Below are 19,699 nucleotides of genomic sequence, written 5' to 3'. Positions count from 1 at the left end.
TCAGTGATGCTGGACCATGGAGCACACCCTGAGTAGCTGAGAACGTTGAGTAGGGATTTCTTGAGTAGCAAGAACCTTGAGTAGAGATTTTGTTCACTCATCTTAGTTTTTCGCAGCCCAGACCAGTTGCATCCACATGATGGGAAATACACAAATAAATGCTTGTTGAATTGAAGTAATTTAATGTTTTCCCTGGTTGGCCGGTATATTATTCTCCTGTGGTATAAATTGAAAATGAAGGGTGGGGGGAGGGAGAGCATCAGGAAGAATAGCTAATGGATGCTGGGTTAATAGCAAGGTAATAGGTTGATCTGTGCAGCACATCGCCATGGCACATCTTTCCCTAAAAGACAAACCTGCCCATCCTACACATGTACCCCAGAACGTAAAATAAAAAGTGAAAAAAAATGAAAATACAAGGGACATTTTCAAGGGAAAATGAAAATATAAAGAGAGGATCATGACCCATTTCTCCTTCATTTTCCAATAGGAGAAATTCATAGCCAGCATCTCTTTTTTCATTTTCCTCATATTGCTAAGAACCTTTCGAAATAGCTTGTCCCCGAAGTAACAATTCATTTTTGGTTTATTTTCAGTGGGAAGCTACTTTCACCTTCGTGATTTTGAGCATTATGGGATGTCCACTTCACTTTGCAATAGCCTTGGAATCTGCTCTCCTGGGCCCATATTGCTTCTATTCATTTTCAGGGATTGCAGGGACTAATTACCTTGGCTATGCAGTTGCCTTTCCTTATCAATATGCAAAATTCCCATTAGCCTGTGTGGACCCACCGCACTATGAAGAGTACCACCTAACACTTCAAGCCCTCGACCTGTGCCTGAGCTTTGCCCTGTTCTGTACGTCCCTGACGGTGTTCATCAAACTTTCTGCAAGACTTATCCAGCATGGACACATAAACGTAAGTTTCAACAAAGGGGGAGCCGGTTCTTGTTCCATCCTGTATGCTAAAACAAAAAGTCTGGTATGTGAATACTTGATCTTACTCTGTTATTTACCACTGTATCCTATATGCTCTTGATATCCAGGTCTGGCACATAATAGGTACACAATACTTGTTTTTGAATTAATAAATGGAAATATGTTGACATTATAACTGAAGTTATGGCTGTAGGTAGCACCAGTCAATTTTTATGTGAATCCACAATTTTTAAAATTATTCATAGGAGTAAGACAAGGGTGTCCACTCTCACTACTTCTATTCAGCATAGTACCAGAAGTCCTAGCCAGAGCAATTAGGCAAGAAAAAGAAATTTTAAAAATCCAAATCAGAAAGAAGGTCAAAAAATTGACTCGGTTTACAGATGACATGACCTTATATTTAGAAACCCTAAAGACTCCATAAAAAAAAAAGTTAGAACTGATAAATTCATTAAAGCTGCAAAACGCAAATTAAATGTACAAAAATCAGCTGTGTTTTTATACACTAACAACAAACAATCCTATTTACAACAACATCAAAAAGAATAAAATAAGGTAAATTTAACCAAGAATGTGAAAGATCTTTATAGTAAAAACTATATAAAAATATATATAATATATATATATTTGTATATAAGATATTAATGAAATAAATTGAACACAAAAATAAATAAATTTTAAAAACCTGTAATCATAAATCAGGAAAATTAATGTTGTTAAAATGTCTATTCTACCCAAAGCAATATATAGACTCAGAGCAATTCCTATCAAAAGTTCAATGGCATTTTTCACAGAAATAGAACACATAATCCTAAATGTGAATAGATTTTACAAAAGACCACAAATAGCCAAAGCAATCTTGAGAAAGAACAAAGCTGAAGACAACCTGATTTCAAATTATATTACAAAGCTAAAGTAATTAAAACAGTATGATAGTAACATAAAAACAGACATTACAACAATGGACAGATCATAGAGCTCAGAAATAAACTCACGTATGAATTTTTGTCCTAAAACATAATGACTGTGTTGTTCAGGAATGAAGAATATTTGGGACAAAACAGAAAGTGTAAGCCTGTAGTGAGTGCTCTATGTAAGTCGTAATAAGTTTAATAAATATATATATATATTTTTTTTGAGACGGAGTCTCACCCCATAGCTCAGGCTAGAGTGCAATGGTGTGGTCTCAGCTCACTGCAACCTCCACCTCCCGGGTTCAAACAATTCTCCCACCTCAGCCTCCCAAGTAGCTGGGACTATAGGTGCATGTCACCAAACTCGGCTAATTTTTGTATTTGTAATTTTTTTTTTTTTTTTTTTTTTTTTTTTTGAGACGGAGTTTCACTGTTGTTACCCAGGCTGGAGTGCAATGGCGCAATCTCGGCTCACCGCAACCTCCGCCTCCTGGGTTCAGGCAATTCTCCTGCCTCAGCCTCCTGAGTAGCTGGGATTACAGGCACACGCCACCACGCCCAGCTAATTTTTTGTATTTTTAGTAGAGACGGAGTTTCACCACGTTGACCAGAATTGTCTCGATCTGTTGACCTCATGATCCACCCGCCTCGGCCTCCCAAAGTGCTGGGATTACAGGCTTGAGCCACCCCGCCCAGCCAATTTTTGTATTTTTAATAGAGACAAGGTTTCACTATGTTGGCCAGACTGGTCTTGAACTCTTGACCTTGTGATCCACCTGCCTCAGCCTTCCAAAGTGCTGGGATTACAGGCATGAGCCACCTCGCCCCACCAAAAGAAATTGTTTTTTTAAAAAGGGAGTTATATAATTCAGTTGGCTATAATTAAGAAGAAAGTATAATAGTTTTCCTAGAGATGGGTCTTTGATATTAAAATAATACACTAATATAGAACTAAATAGTTAAAACAATATTTTATTACAAATATTGGTTTATTTTTATGTAAAAAGTTTTAAATTTTTAAATTCTATGACCAGTCTCTTTGACATTCTTCAGATTGATATCTCAAAAGTACAGCTTTTTCTCTTTGAAAGGGACTTGTCTAATAGCTCTCTCCTTCACCTTTTGTTGGCTCCTGTAACTTTTATCATCTAAAGTAGGAAAGGGAATTTTTTTTAAAAACAAGCAAATAAAATATCCTGTGGAGCCAGGCATAGTGGCTCATGCCTATAATCCTAGCACTTTGGGAGGCCGCTACAGGTGGGTCATTTGAGGTCAGGAGTTCGAAACCAACCTGGCCAACATGGTGAAACCTCATCTCTACTAAAAATACAAAAAAATTAGCCCAGGCATGGCGGCAGGCTCCTATAATTCCAGCTACTCAGCAGTCTGAGGCAGGAGAATCACTTGAACCTGGGAGGCAGAGGTTGCGGTGAGCTGAGACCATGCCAACTGCACTCCAGCCTGGACAGCAGAGCCAGACTCTGTCTCTCTCTCTCTCTCTCTCTCTCTCTCTCTCTCTCTCTCTCGCGCGCGCTATATATATATATATATATATATATATATATATATACCCTTTGCATACTTATATATTCACATGTGTCATGTGGAAGTGATACTGCACTTCCAAACTGCATGAAAGAGTTCTAATCAAGTAACTTTTAAAAATTAAGTGCCCATTGGACTCATAAAAGTTAGCTCAGATGTCATTTAATTCCCATAATTTTGGTAATCTGTGATAAAGTTAATTTAGTAAATTTAATCTGAAAACTCTCTCCAGTAATTAAAACTCTTAAAGTCATGTTAAACCCTTTGTTTTTATTTTCACTGGAAATTTGGATTGTTAAAAGTTAAAATAGCAGGCTGGATACAGTGGCTCACACCTGTAATCTTAGCACTTTGGGAGGCCAAGGCGGGCGGATCATGAGGACAAGAGATGGGGAACATCCTGGCCAACATGGTGAAACCCCGTCTTTACTAAAAAATACAAAAATTAGCTGGGCGTGATGGTGATCACCTGTAGTCCCAGCTATTCGGGAGGTTGAGGCAGGAGAATTGCTTGAACCCGGGAGGTGGAGGTTGCAGTGAGCTGAGATCACTCCACTGCACTCCAGCCTGGCGACAGAGCAAGACTCTGTCTCAAAAAAAGAAAAGAAAAGAAAAGAAAAAGTTAAAATAGTGGGAACACAAAATACGTTTTTGGTAAAGTTTATAAAACACAAAGATGTTGATTTTGCTTTAAAAAAGGAAAATAGTTTTTTTTCTGTTAAAAACTATTTAACGTTTGCTTTAAAATGAAGGAAAAATTACACAAATAAAACTAAACAATAGGAACAATTATGCCAGGCCAACAAAAGTTAACTCTCAACTCTGATTACAAAAAAAAAAAGTCAATATGGGGGAAGGGTAAAACCAAGGAACCATTAAAAAGCAGAGTATATAATGTAAGGGAATTGTTTCATTTCATAGATCGGTATCATCAGCTTCTTAAAAAATCTTTCCTATAGTGAATTGTAAAAATAACCACTTTAAGGACAAAATTATTAAATGTAAACGCTACAGAATGTAAGACCTTGTTTGGGTTTATGTAAGACTCATAGCTCACTACTAATCACTAACAAGTATATGTAATCCAAACGCACGGGAGGTTATTCCTAAGAGAACGAGCAGCCTCGTAAACTGGGTAAGTGCCGCTGTTAGGTCTGAGAAGAGGACTGCCTGACGCTCCCTGTAAAATACCCAGTGAGGCACCCCAAATGAAAGTTAATATGCTTCATATGCAAGCCATACTGGACTGGCTTTATGATGACTGGGCTATCCTCCCATCAAATAAACCCATTACCCCAGTCATGGTCAATTTGGGAGCTAAGTGGACCCTTTTACATGGGTGCCCCTCTCCAAGAATCAGAGGACCGATTAAGAAACCTTATCAAGACCAGGCGCGCTGGCTCACACCTGTAATCCCAGCACTTTGGGAGGCCGAGGCGGGTGGATCACGAGGTCGAGAGATCGAGACCATCCTGGTGAAACCCCGTTTCTACTAAAAATACAAAAAAAAATTAGCTGGGCATGGTGGCGTGTGCCTGTAATCCCAGCTACTCAGGAGGCTGAGGCAGGAGAATTGCCTGAACCCAGGAGGCGGAGGTTGCGGTGAGCCGAGATCGCGCCATTGCACTCCAGCCTGGGTAACAAGAGCGAAACTCCGTCTCAAAAAGAAAGAAAGAAAAAGAAAGAAAGAAAGAAAGAAAGAAAGAAAGAAAGAAACCTTATCAAATTTGCTGTCCATCATATGTCTTACAGATGCAACTAACTCCCTGCTGGGAACCCAAACCCTTTTTCAACACAAAAGGTAAAATGGTCTGGGAGTAGGAAAAGCCTGGAACCAGAACATAAAAGCATACGGATTAATAGGATTATAAAATTCAAGATGTTTATACAAACTTTATGTAAGTTGAATTCCTTTACCTAAACGTCTTATTAAAATGGGTACTGCATCTAACTGGGATGTTTCCCCTTTCTAGTACTACAAAATTGAAGGAATGTAAACCCGCTCTTTTAGGAAATGTTAATCAAACATGATAAATGGAAACTAGTAAAATCACCTAAGCCCACAAAGTATAGGGTTGAAGCTGCTGTGCGAGTCTCGAGGAACCCTCCACTGCATAGCCCTTTGTATGGAGCATTTATTGGGGCTGATGGCAAAAGACCGTGAGTACTTTTCAATAACAACCACTGAACTAGAGAATTTCCACTTAATGGGTCATTTATTGGCTCGCTATAGAATATTAACAGAAGCTACCCCTGTGCTAATGGAAATAATAGTGCCCAAAAGAATTCCATGATAAAATAAAAATGTTTTACATTAAAAAAGAAATAAACCTACACATATGAATCGAGTAATATTTGACAAGGGTGTCAGGAATGCACAGTGAGGAAATGACAGTCTTTTTAATAAATGATGTTAGGAAAATTGGATATCTACATGCAAAACAGTGAACTTGGACTCCGATCTCAGGCCACTCAAAGAAATTAACTTGAAATGGATTTAAGACTTACATGTAAGATCTAAAGCTGTTAAACTACTAGAAGGAAGCATAGGCATGAAGCTCCATGACATTTGTGTTGGCAATGCTTTTTTTGAATACGACATGAAAAGTACATGCTATAAAAGCAGAAATAAACAGTGGGACCACATCAAACTAAAAAGCTCTGCACAGCAAAGAAACCAATCAACAAAATAAAGAAGCAACCTACAGAATGGGAGAAAGTATTTGCAAACCATACACATGAGAAGGGATTCATATCCAAAATACATAAGGAACTCATACAGCTCAATAGCAAGAAATAATCTGATTTTAAAATGGGCAAATGACCTGAATAGACATTTTCCAAAGAAGACATACGAGTGGCCAACAGGTACACACAAAGGTGCTGAGAAGGTCTTCAACGTTACAAATTCTCAGGGAAATTCAAATCAAAACCACAACGAAACATCGCTTGACACCCGTTAAAATGACTATTATCAACAGGATAAGAGAAAGCAAATGTTGGTGAGGATGTGGAGAAAAGAGAATCCTTGTGTACTGTTGGTGGGAATATAAATTGGCACAGCCGTGATTGCAAACAGCATGGAGGCTCCTCCAAAAACTAGAAATAGAAATACTACACATAACTGAGGGAAACAAAAACATATCCCAAGGAGATATCTGCACTCTCATGTCTGCTGCAGCATTATTCACAATAGACAAGACATGGAAACCATCCAAGTGTTCATCAACAGATGGACAGATGAAGAAAACCTACACAATGAGGCCAGGCAGCACTTGGAGAGGCTGAGGCAGGCAGATCATCTGCGGTCAGGAGTTAGAGACCAGCTTGGCCACTATGGTGAAACCCCGTCTCTGCTAAAAATACAAAAATTAGCTGGGCATGCTGGCATGCACCTGTAATCCCAGCTACTCGGGAGACTGAGGCAGGAGAATCGCTTAAACCTGGGAGGCAGAGGTTGCAGTGGGCCGAGATCACACCACTGCATTCCAGCCTGGATGACAGAGTGAGAATCTGTCTCAAAAAACAAAACAAAAAAAAAAGAAGGCCAGGCGCGGTGGCTCAAGCCTGTAATCCCAGCACTTTGGGAGGCCGAGGCGGGTGGATCACGAGGTCGAGAGATCGAGACCATCCTGGTCAACATGGTGAAACCCCGTCTCTACTAAAAATACAAAAAAATTAGCTGGGCATGGTGGTGCGTGCCTGTAATCCCAGCTACTCAGGAGGCTGAGGAAGGAGAATTGCCTGAACCCGGGAGGCGGAGGCTGCGGTGAGCTGAGATCGCGCCATTGCACTCCAGCCTGGCTAACAATAGCGAAACTCCATCTCAAAAATAAATAAATAAATAAATAAATAAAAAGAAGAAGAAAGAAAATATACACAATGAAATATTACTCAGTCTTAAATATATGAGGAAATCATGCCATTTGCAACAGCATGGATGAAACCTGAGGGGATGATGCTAAGAGAAATAAGACAGAGAAAAGTAAATACTGTATCATCTCACTTGCATGTGGAATCGTCAAAAGTCAAACTCAGAAGATTGTTAGGTAGTCATACGGCTGTTGTCAAGGGCTGACGGGTGAAGGAAATGGAGAGAAATTGGTCAATGGGTACAAATTTTCTGTTATAAATTGAATACGTTCTAGGGATCTAACATACAGTATGATGACTATTTAACAACACTGTATTGTACACTTGAAATTTGCTAAGAGAGTAGATCTTAAATGTTCTCACCACACACACCACAAAAGGTAAATATGTGAGATCGTGGATGTGTTAATTAACTTGATTGTGATAAACATTTCACGTTTTGCATATATACATATATATATACACACACATATATATACACACATACACACACACACAAAATCATCACTATATACGCTGAGTTTATATAATATTATTTGTTAATTATACCTCAATAAAGTTGGAAAACCAATAAAATAAAATAAATTTTTTAAGTAAAGTGATTTAAAAAAAAACTGAACTTTTTATGAATAATGAATCTGCATCCCTTTATCTGATTCTGAATTTAACAGGTCATGAGAATATAGTACGTTTCCCCTGGGAAAACATATGCTAAGATAAACCAACTTTGAATTTTATTTTTTCCTTTTTTAAATTTTTTTTGAGTCTGGGTCTTACTCTGTCACCCAGGCTGGGTGGAATGCAATGGCATGATCATGGCTCACTGCAACCTCTGCCTCTTGTGCTCAGGTGATCCTCCCACCTCAGGAGTAGCTGAGACCATAGGTGTGAGCCACCATGTCCAACTAATTTTCTTATCTTTTGTAGAGACAGGGTTTCACCATGTTGCTCAGGCTGGTCTTGAACTTCTGAAGTCATCTGCCCTCTACAGCCTCCCAGAGTGTTAGGATTGCAGGCATGAGCCACCTCACCAGGTCAAACCTTGAATTTTAACACTAAACATCTGCCTGATGCTTTGCAATGCGATTTTGCGGTTTACAATGTAGGACTGAATTTGACAATTGCTTTATTTAAATTTTACACGATAAAAAGTACTAATAGAGACAAAGACTAAGAACTTTTTACAGAAATTGATGTAATAATATCCTTAATATTTTTAATAGTTCAATACACATACCTTAACTTGGCTTCTATCTCACGATTCAGATGTGCTGTGACTTGAAAATACACAGAAGAAATTCTCCCAGTATTTCCATTCCTACCCCAAAAAGAGGCTGATGTGTCCTAACATCAAGTTTCGCTGTCTAACTTTTTCCAGAAAAGCTAATCATCCCACTAATGATACGATCATAATAGAGAGCTTACTATGCGTCAGTGTACTTCCCTACTTTACAGACAGAATTCTGAGGCTAAAGAGTTTATGTATCTTGCCCAAGGACACACAGCTAGAGTAAGAGAGCCAGATTCAGAGCCATTTCTCCTAATCGAGCCAGCTTCATCGTGGCCCTCCTCATTACTGGGCTTCGCAACCTTTCCCCCTCTGCTTGTTTGTTTAAGTGCGTGGCTCTGGCCTCCAGGAAGGTTGGAGTAGGGCCTTTGGGAGAAGAGCAGAAGTGACCTGATTCTAAACTCTTACAGCTGATGCTGATGCCGATCCTTCGTGGGTTGAACAGCTTCCCTTTGGAAAGAGATACTTCCCGCTGCAAACTCTCATGCTGGCTTTACGATTTAGATTAGTATCACATTAGGGTCAAATGAATTTGGGTAGTGTTAGCCAATTGGTTTTTTCAGGTTGATTCCATCCACCCCAACCAGCAAAGCTGCAATAGGAGAATTTGGCACTTCGTGGTCGGTTCTGTCCTCTTCAACTTCTGCGCAAGTCTGCAAAGGAAATCCTGTGCGTTCTTAGGAACAGAGTTGATTTTACAAGGAGGCGTGCCAAGAGTTGAGGGAAGCAAACCCAAATCACCTCCCCCACTATACTGCCCGGGCATCTGGAAGTTTAGTATTTGAGATTTCTTCCTTGTGACAAACATCCACACTTTCTGAACTCCCCACCTACCGCTTTTTTTTTTTTTTTTTTTTTTTCAAAGGAATGCATGCCTAGGAGCACCACACACTGAAGGGCTGGCAGTCATGACCCCTTAACATGGGCCATTCATCAGACATCTGGCTGTCACCTAAGGCACAACACAGAGGCTTAATGTGGATGGAGGGCAGGGGAAAGGGAAAAAAATATATGCAGAGCTTGGTAAGTCTCCTCTGTGAAGATTCAACAGTGAGGCCACCTGAAGTGCCTGGGGAGAGAGAAATGAATTGAAAACAGAGATCAGTTGGGTTCAAGAGTAAGGTTCTCCAGCTTTGGCAATTAGCTTTTCCCATCTTGCTCAGGACACAACTTCTTGGTGTGTGCCTTCTCAGCCGGGTATAGGGCCAACACAACTATAACACATTTCTTAGAGTAGACCAATGATGTCAAAATCACCCAGGGTTCTTGTGAAGCCAGATTTCCTCATGCCATCTGAGCCCTATTATGTCAGAAACTCTGAGTTAGGGGCTCAGAATGCGCATTTCTAACAGCCAGCAGAGGTTAAGAATCACACTGTATTTTGTAAAAGATTCTCTTCCTAGCACAAGGTTCTCTTAGTGTCACTTCTTGACAGCCTCAGTTTCCCCATCTGCATAAAATGCAACACTAATTTAAGTGAGAGTTCTAGATAAATTTAATAAGCAACATTTCCTTGGTGAGTGTTTTTGGATGACTTGACACCCCGTAATCCATAATGGTGGCAGATCGTGTTTCATTAGAGAGGGTGAGTGGCTGACATAATGGGACATAATCTTCTATATTAATAAATACACCACTGCCCCAAGCCCATGAGGCACACACGCTGCCTGAGCAAACCTTTGCCATCATGTAGAAGTCTCTGCTATGTCAGGCACAATTTCCAGCAGTGAAATAAGTGTATTGTTCACTAAAATTTTAGAAAATGCACAATTCTCTTAAAAGGAAAAGCGGATAATTTGTCCAAATACAGAATTCTACATAGTGAGTCTATATTTCATTTACCCCCATATAGTGACGTTGTTAGAGTCCCCACATGCAGAAAGTGATAAGCAATATTTTAAACATTTCATTAAAAATTATATTGGTATTCAGCGACCAGGTAAGAAAAAGAAAGTTAAAAAATTATTAAAAATTATAATATAGGGCTAGGCGCCATGGCTCACACTTGTAATCACAGCACTCTGGGAGGCCGAGGTGGGTGGATCATGAGGTCAGGAGTTTGAGATCAGTCTAGCCAACATAGTGAAACCCCATCTCTAAGACAAATACAAAAAATCAGCTAGGTGTGGTGGTGTGCGCCTGTAATCCCAGCTACACGGGAGGCTGAGGTAGGAGAATTGCATGAACCCAGAAGGCAGAGGTTGCAGTGAGCCGAGAATGCACCATTGCACTCCAGGCTGGGTGAAACTGCATCTCAAAAAAATAATAATAATAATATATATATAATATAAAATATGCTACTACTGATTCACACTTCTTTTTTCTTATTTAAGCAAAACACTGACAATGCTTTAAAAAGCTGGACTTTTAAGTGTCACCCTGAAAATTAACATTTTTAATGTAAATTTTGTGCATATCAGAAAATTTAAGAATCATGAAAGTTTGTAAACAAAAGCGACGGTTTGCAAAAACATTTGGAAAAGTGGTAGTTTTGTATTTGTACAGTCATGAACTCTGGAATAAAGTCAACTGTTGTTTTTAAGATCCATATGTAACAATCAATATTATAAAGAAGAATATTCACTTCTAAGAGTTTTTTTCTATACGTTCAGAAATACGTTTTCAGAAATGAATCAAGCGCCCCCTAAGGAACCATCACATCCATCATTTCTTTCCTCCCTGTGTTGCCTTGGTGCGGTAGAATCCAGGTCATCTTGTTAAAGTTCACACAGTGAAGGTGTGTGAATGTTCTGTCAATTGGTACCCAACCACAACCACAGTGAGAAAAGCTTGAAAGAGGCATGAAAGGTTTTGATGACTTTGATACAAACACAAAGGGGCGTGTGAGTCGTCTCCACCGTCCAGGGCCTCACGGGAAGGGGTGGGGGCTGAGAAAGGAATAACAGCCACCTGCTTAGAAGGTTTGTTGCAGAATGTTGAAGAGACTGTCTGCTCCAAGACCCAGCATAGGGGGCCAGCGAGCATAACACAGAGTCTAAGTCGAGGAACAAAAACGCAAAACAACCCTAGCCGGAATTGTCTACATTCTTGGTCCAATAAGTAATCAAGTGATGGGAAAGGAAGGAATTGGGATGCCAGACGCACTGCAGCTGTCCCCTGCGGCTACTCAGCCCCTCCTCCAAGGAATGGAATGGCCCTGTTTGTTTTGCTTTCATCATTTGGTGTTGTGTTTTGTGTCCTTTTTAATGAAAGGGGGAAAGAAAATATTTCCTTCTTGTCATGTGATACAGTGGTTTTGCTTTTTTCAATGAATTGAGAAATACTTGCTTCACATAAGAGATGCTGTTAAACCTTGAACTGCAATCCCCAAACATATGGAGGCAAATATTTGTCAGCGGAGGACCCTCTCCCACCCAGCAGAAGACAAATGAGCAGCAAACATGCTGGCCCCAGATCTTCCATGGGACTTACACTGGATCATTAGCAACATGAATGTGCTTTGAAACAGATTCATCTATGACTCTCACCCTAAATGTCTGGGGCCTCGGGTTAGGCTATAGCAAGATATTTCTGATGCTCTTGGAAGTAACCCCCCTTGTGTAGATCTAATTAGAATGCTTGCAGGACCACAGAACAATAATAACTCATTGTATTTCTTCCTTGCAAATTGTGTCAGGAAGTCTCTTCACGATGGTCAGTAGAGAAATCAGAACTTGGAAAAATAATCACAATGTAGGGCATTGCTACCTCTGTTTCTCTAACATATTGACAGTGACATAAAACGGGGCACTAGAAGAATTGCAGGTGGCATTGATTGGGCAGTTACTGTTTGTCAAGTGCTCTACCTCTTTTGTTCCTCACATCACTTAAAGGTTCACTGTGCCCATTTCACAGATGAGGGCACTGAGACAGCCATGGACAAAGAAAATGTGGCACATATACACCACGGAATACTACACAGCCATAAAAAACGATGAGTTTGTGTCCTTTGTAGGGACATGGATGAATTTAGAAACCATCATCTTCAGCAAACTGACACAAGAACAGAAAATCAAACACCGAATGTTCTCGCTCATAGGCAGGTGTTGAACAACGAGAACACATGGACACAGGGAGGGGAGCATCACACACTGGGGTGTGTTGTGGAGGCTAGGGGAGGGACAGCAGGCGGAAGGGAGGGTGGGGAGGGATAACATGGGGAGAAATGCCAGATGTAGGTGATGGAGGGGTGGAAGCTGCAAACCACATTACCGTATATGTACTTATGCAGCAATTGTGCATGATCTGCACACATACCCCAGAACCTAAAGTACAATTTAAAAAAAAAAAAAAAAGGATTCAGTGTCAGGTCTTGCAAAGTCTGGGGTGCAGGCTCCAGGCTGCTGGTCTGTGTCACCTCCTTTAGGTGGTCTATCAGCAGTCCCATGTGAGTCATGTCTACTGACCCTGTACCGTCACACTCCTCTTGGAAAATCTTTTTTATGCTGCTCACAAACAAAATAACGTTCATATTTTAGAAATGAAGGCTATTTTTCCAGGATATTTGCATTTCATTTAATCAGCGGGACCACACCAAGGGTGATAGCAACTTACTGAGGGAGGAAATGAGACTGAAGTGTTTATTGTAATGTATTAAAGTCAGTTTGATATTTCATCAAAGAGGGAGTGGTAGGTGGGAGGGGTCGGGATCCTGAGAAACGCTTTATGTATTTTTTACTTTATAAATTATCATAAGCTCAACATATTTTCCTCTTGACATGCAATCAATGTAATCTTTTAATATAAGATATTCTAATTGGTTTTTTCCTTGCTTCCCAATCTTAATCTAAAGTGTTATTATTATTATTATTATTATTTGAGACAGAGTCTCACTCTGTCACCCAGGCTGGAATGCAGTGGCGCGATCTCAGCTCACTGCAACCTCCACCTCCTGGGTTCAAGCTATTCTGCCTCAGCCTCCTAAGTAGCTGGGATTACAGGTGCCCACCACCACGCTCAGCTAATTTTTGTATTTTTCGTAGAGACGGCATTCTACCATGTTGGCCAGACTGGTCTCGAATTCCTGACCTCAGGTGATCCTCAGCCTCCCAAAGTGCAACAATTATAGATAAGAGCCACCGTGCCCAGCCATAAATATTTCTGAAGAGATAGTAAATATAACTTATTTTAAATGAATAAGAAATATATTTGAAACAAATAAAAAGTATTTGTTTTATAAAAGAGCAGAAACTTGAGTAAAAAGTAGAAGTCCTAATTTTCTATAGCAAAGAAAACTGCACGTAGATTGATAAATATATCTGAATGATTACAGTGGTGCTAACATGGGAGTACAATACCATTTAGAATGTAGCAATGTTGGTTTGATACTTTAAATTTTACTAATTAAAAAGGAGAAGACTCGAGGGCTATTGCTGGATGCCTGAGTTTTCCCATAGGAAAGACGAGAGAGAAACAGAGGAAGTAATTAGGACGAAAACAATGGAGGGGTGTGGGGTGAGGAATGACACAATGACACGTCCCCTCCGAGACTGGCCAGAGAGACCAGAAGGGACCAGTGTGGACAAGCTGGCAGCTCACTGCCGCAGAAATCAGCTGTCGGGGACTTGAGTTTCCACATCTCTCAGACTCGGCCAACCTCCACGGACCTTTCCAGATCTGACCTAGTCTGTGGCTTTGAAATGAAATGTCATTCCATTTGAGTACATGAGCATCAAGGAGGAACTACATGAAGCAAGTGAAAAAGATAGTTTTTAAAGAATGGAATGGCTGGTTCTCTACCTGTCCTAAGCCACCCTCATGTGTCCCTGGTGGAGACACCATATCACCGTGTTGCTATGTTAGCTCAAGACACAGTACGTGCTGGGAATGTTACTCATGTGAGATCTAGTTGCAGATTCCCAGATCACTTTCACCGCTTTAGGGCAGCATCTTTCTTTGCTCAATAGTTAATCTGTCATAACAAACTAATTGCAGTCTTAAAAAAAAAAAAAAAAAAAAAAAAAAACTTTATATTAGTTACATAGAAATTCCAGTTGATTTGCAAAAAAAATTGTTTGCTTTTTTGAGATGGAGTCTTGCTCTTTCACCAGGCTGGAATGCAGTGGCACAATCTCGGCTCACTGCAACCTCCAGCTCCTGGGTTCAAGCAATTCTCCTGCCTCAGCCTCCCAAGTAGCTGGGACTGCAGGTGTGCACCACCACACCCAGCTAATTTTTCTATTTTTAACTTCATTTTTTTTTTTTTTAAGACGCGATTTCACCATGTTGGTCAGGCTGGTCTTGAACTCCCGACCTCAGGTGATCCACCCGCCTTGGCCTCCAAAGTGCTTGGATTACAGGTGTGAGCCACCACGCCCAGCCTAATTTTTCTGTTTTTAGTAAAGATGGCTTTTCAGCATGTTGGCCAGGATGGGCTCGATTTCCTGACCTCGTAATCCGCCTGCCTCGGCCTCCCAAAGTGCTGGGATTACAGGCATGAGCCACTGCACCTGGCCAAAAAAAATTGTTTATAAAGGTTTTTTCCTCACTTCCATCATATAACTAACCTAATGTGATAGCTGAAAAGAAAAGCTGGTAGGTAGAGCAATGAAACTACAAGGTGCTGGACTGTAATTAACGCCTCTTTGACAAGAGGCGTATCTGCTCTTCACTAGAGCATGACTTTTCCCTTGTGATGTGTCAAGGATTGTGAACCCAAAGCCTAAATACAATATTTATTATTCATACTTGCTCCTCAACATTTATTGGGTACATATTATGTGTCTGATATCTAGCCAAATGTTACAGACAGAAATATGAACCAGACGTATCCCTGCCTACCATGGACTTATAGGGATTAAAGGGAAATGAGACTTGGGAAATTAGTCAGCAACCGTGGCTATGGGGACGAGGTGATACCTTTGAGAAATATTTAGAAAGTGGAATCCACAGGACTTTGTAACAGGACGTGGGACAAGAGAGGAACCCAGAAAGATGCTCAAAGTTTCAGGCCTATCAGAGACCCAGACGAAGAGACTGGATTTAATGTGGGCCACACTCTTGTCACTGAGAGTAAATACTCAGTTTCACATCTCATCATTAGTCAGAAGGCATCGCAGGAACTTCACAGAGGAAATTAGAGGCTTCCTGCCTACCACTCTCACCAAAGAGGTACTGAGACTTGCCCTGAATACTCTCTAGTTAATCCTGGTTACCTGTCAGATACAAATGAGACCTTGCTTTGAGTTTATCATATATCATATCTAGCACTGAAGGGGATGGGCTGTAAGACAATTTTAATCTAGGCCGATTGTATTTACAAGTAACTTCTTCTTTTCGTTTACTAAAGCTCCCATGGCAAACAGCGTGACCTTCTCTGTGAGGCTTTTCTGCTTTCAGCAATCCCTGGACAGAGGGATCGCTTTTCCCTTTGCACCAGCATTGCAGTCTAGGGCAGGTCCCCAGTAGGGCACCCTTATCATTTTCTTGATATATTGCTTCTTGACTGACTTCAAACTTCTTGAGGGCAGAGACCATGACAGTTCAACTCTGATTTGTAGCCCCCGGCATATGGCCTGATTTAAAAAGAAAAATAGGATCTAACTGTCCGCTTCTTTATTGCCTTTTCTCATGTGGGCCTCAATTTGAAAAAACAAAATTGAGAACTTAGAGGTCTTGCAAATAATATATTGGAAACTTCAGGAAAATATCTCAGCAAGATTTAACAACAGGGACTGTCACCGATGAAGCACTGACAAACTAAAACCCAAGGCCATTGAACTGAACACCTCTGGAGGTCACCGATCTCTTTAGTCTATGAAAATAGCGTCACAACAATATGAACAGCGCACCTAGAGTTACCTAAGATGAAGCTTTGCTATCTGGTCAGGAAGCGTAGGCTTAATTTTAACAACCGGGCCATCCACTTCCTTTTCAGGGTCTTGGTTAACTCAACTATAAAACGAAGTGGACTAGATCAATATTTCCCATCATTCTGTGGTTTAAAGCCCCTTTCATAACAATAATTTCATGAAAGCTCTTAGTTAAAAAATTTCATCCTTTTATTATGGTATAAAGTTGTTCTTAAAGATTGTAATATAAAATTTAATATAATCTTTACAATATTCATAATATAGTTAAGTAAATGTGTACTTTTTCCATTTAAGAAGTACCATTTTACTTTATTAAGATTAAACTGAACATGTTAGCATCAAGGGGGAACTACATGAAGCAAGTGAAAAAGACAGTTTTTAAAGAACGGAATGAAACATTTTTTGGACAAATGTTATAGTTACATTGTATTATGTTCAGGATTTTGTATACTTTAGGAAGTCAAAGTATACTAAAATTTAGAATTACATTTAACTATGCGTTATACCCAAACAAAAATCAACCAAAATATATGATTTAAGGTTTGTAATTATTACGTCTGATTTGGTTTTATTACTAAGCAAATAGGAATATGAGAAAAAGTATCAAGTTAGTATTTGTGAGCCATTCTCTGCAAACAGCACATTGCCAATCAGTGACAATGAATGAAAAACTAAATCAGGCCGGGCGGTGGCTCACGCATGTAACCCCAACACTTTGGGAGGCTGAGGCTGGCGGATCACCTGAGGTCAGGAGTTTGAGACCAGCCTGGCCAACATGGTGAAACCCCATCTCTACTAAAATGCAAAAATTAGCTAGGTGTGGTGGCAGGCGCCTGTAATCTCAGCTGCTCAGGAGGCTGAGGCTGGAGAATCGCTTGAACCCAGGAGGTAGAGTTTGCAGTGAGCCAAGATCGCACCACTGCACTCCAGACTGGGCAACAGAGAGAGACTCCAATTCAAAAAAAAAAAAAAAGAAGAAGAAAAAAGAAAAGCGAAGTTATATATAATCTTATATACATATAAACATATGTATATGTTTGTATAAATGTCTATATAAGTGTATGTGTATACATATGTGTGTGTATATATACATATATTTGAGACTGAGTCTTGCTCTGTCACCCAGGCTGGAGGGCAGTGGCATAATCACAGCTCACTGCAATCCTGAACTCCTGAGCTTAAACAATCCAGTCCTCAGCCTCCCAAGTAGCTGGGACCACAGGTGTGTACCACCACAGTCAGCTTATTTTTTCTTTGTAACACAGAACTGTGCCATACATTCTGATGGACTTCAAATGCTAAGCAGATGAATACAACATATGGTTTGGTGAAGATAATCTTGAGGAACACTGAAAAAATTATTATTGTTTTAACACTTTTTGTTTCAACATCAACATTCCTTTGTCAGCATCAGTGATCTATATACCATCTCTCTATTTCCAAAGACCATTACCTGTAATGCCAGCACTTTGGGAGGCCAAGGCATCAGATCACTTGAGGTCAAGAGTTTGAAAACAGCCTGGCCAACATGGTGAAGCCCTATCTCTACTAAAAATACAAAAATTAGCTGGGCGTGGTGGCACCCACCTGTATTCTCAGCTATTCAGGAGGCTAAGGCAGGAGAATCACTTGAACCGGGAGGCAGAGGTTGCAGTGGGCCGAGATCACAGCACTGCACTCCAATCTGGGACAGAGAACGAGACTCCACCTCAAAACAGATGAACAAAGACCATAATGATTATATGAATTAGGCAAAGTAGACAAATAAATGGATGACAGTTGAAAACAGTTATAGCATAAAACAATGTTCAGATAAGAAACAAACCAACACTCACCCTGAAGTTTCCAAAGAATTTTTTTTTTCCCGATCTGTCGCCCAGGCTGGAGTGCGGTGGTGCGATCTCAGCTCACTGCAACCTCCACCTCCTGGGTTCAAGCTATTCTCCTGCCTCAGCTTCCAGAGTAGCTGAGATTACAGGCATGCGCCACCACGCCTGGCTAATTTTTTGTATTTTTAGTAGAGACGGGGTTTCACCATGTTGGTCAGGCTGGTCTCGACCTCCTGACCTCGTGATCTGCCCACCTCAGCCTCCTAAAGTGCTGGGATTACAGACTCAAACCTTCCTGCCTGGCCCAAAGAATTCTTAAAAAGGAAATTGATTTATTGTTAACATTTAAATTGAAATTAAACTAGGCATTCTAAAGCTTTTAACCATGCAATAACTTTTTTTGTAGAAGGTCTTCTCTGTCTCCCAGGGGACTATAGCCATAGTCCCTTGTTTACATATTGTCTATGGCTGCTTTAACACCGCAGTGGGAGAGGTGAACAGATCCACAAAAGTCTTCTAGCCCACAACACCTAAAGTATTCATTATATAGCCCATGGCAGAAAAGTGTGCTGATCTTTCTTCTAGAAAATTGATATGCATCTATGAAGAAAACAGACAAAAAATGTGGAGTCTATTTTCAAGCAGAAAGACACAGAATAAACAATAAACATAAACAATTAAGCAGTATATTAGAAGAGGGTAAGTGCAGTGTAAAATAAAAAAGAGGCCTTGCGGGGGCATGTTGGCTCACACTTGTAATCCTAGCACTTTGGGAGCCCGCGCAGGAAGATCACAAGGTCAGGAGTTCGAGACCAGCCTGGCCAATATGGTCAAACCCCATCTCTACTAATAGTACAAAAATTAGTCAGGCATTGTGGTGCACACCTGTAGTCTCATCTACTCAGGAGGCTGAGGCAGGAGAATTGCTTGAACCCGGGAGGCAGAGGTTGCGGTGAGCCAAGATCACGCCATTGCACTCCAGCCTGGGCGACAGAGTAAGACTTCGTCTCAAAAGAAAAAAAAGAAAAGAAACCAGGAAAGTTCCAACTGGGAGTGCGGGGGTCAAAAGGGTAGCAGTTTGCAATACTAAATTTCATTTTTATGTCTTCCTAGCCATAGCTTAAATCTTACCTAAACTTGCAGCAGAAGCATTTCAAATCTAAAAACCACTCATGTGTCATAGGGAATGGACTATGGAATCTAATTCTGCAGGAAAGGTAGAGAGAAAACGTGGATTTGCATTTTCATGACGAAGAGCAGTGGTGTGTTGGAGAATAATTGTTATCACGATTATTTATGAGACATGGAGAACCTGGCGTGCAGGGCCACTTCTGAAGTCAGACAGTTTGAGGTTTAATTATCTCTTCTATTACTAATCATCTGAGTAGCCTTGAGCAAATTGATAGTGAACCTCTCTGAGCCTAAGGTTCCCCGTTTATAAAATGGAGATAACCCCTACCTCGTATGTTGCAGGAATCAAATGGATAAAATTTCTTATA

At 40.4% G+C, this 19,699-nt stretch overlaps 1 protein-coding gene across 2 annotated transcripts in view; it reads left to right on the top strand.

Annotated features, from left to right (window-relative positions):
- The window catches only part of TMEM212 (transmembrane protein 212), a 55,599-nt gene that overhangs the window by 11,917 nt on the left and 23,983 nt on the right, over positions 1 to 19,699 (top strand). For both annotated transcript variants that reach the window (XM_010335825.3, XM_010335826.3), the window contains exon 3: positions 597 to 920. In XM_010335825.3, the coding sequence (XP_010334127.1) occupies positions 597 to 920 (324 nt within the window). The remainder of the gene's footprint in view (positions 1 to 596; positions 921 to 19,699) is intronic.

This window comes from Saimiri boliviensis, chromosome 9 (genome assembly GCF_048565385.1).
Source record: "Saimiri boliviensis isolate mSaiBol1 chromosome 9, mSaiBol1.pri, whole genome shotgun sequence".
NCBI lineage: Eukaryota > Metazoa > Chordata > Mammalia > Primates > Cebidae > Saimiri > Saimiri boliviensis.
The sequence above is the reverse complement of the archived record's forward strand: the minus strand, read 5'-3'. Positions and strand labels throughout refer to the sequence as shown.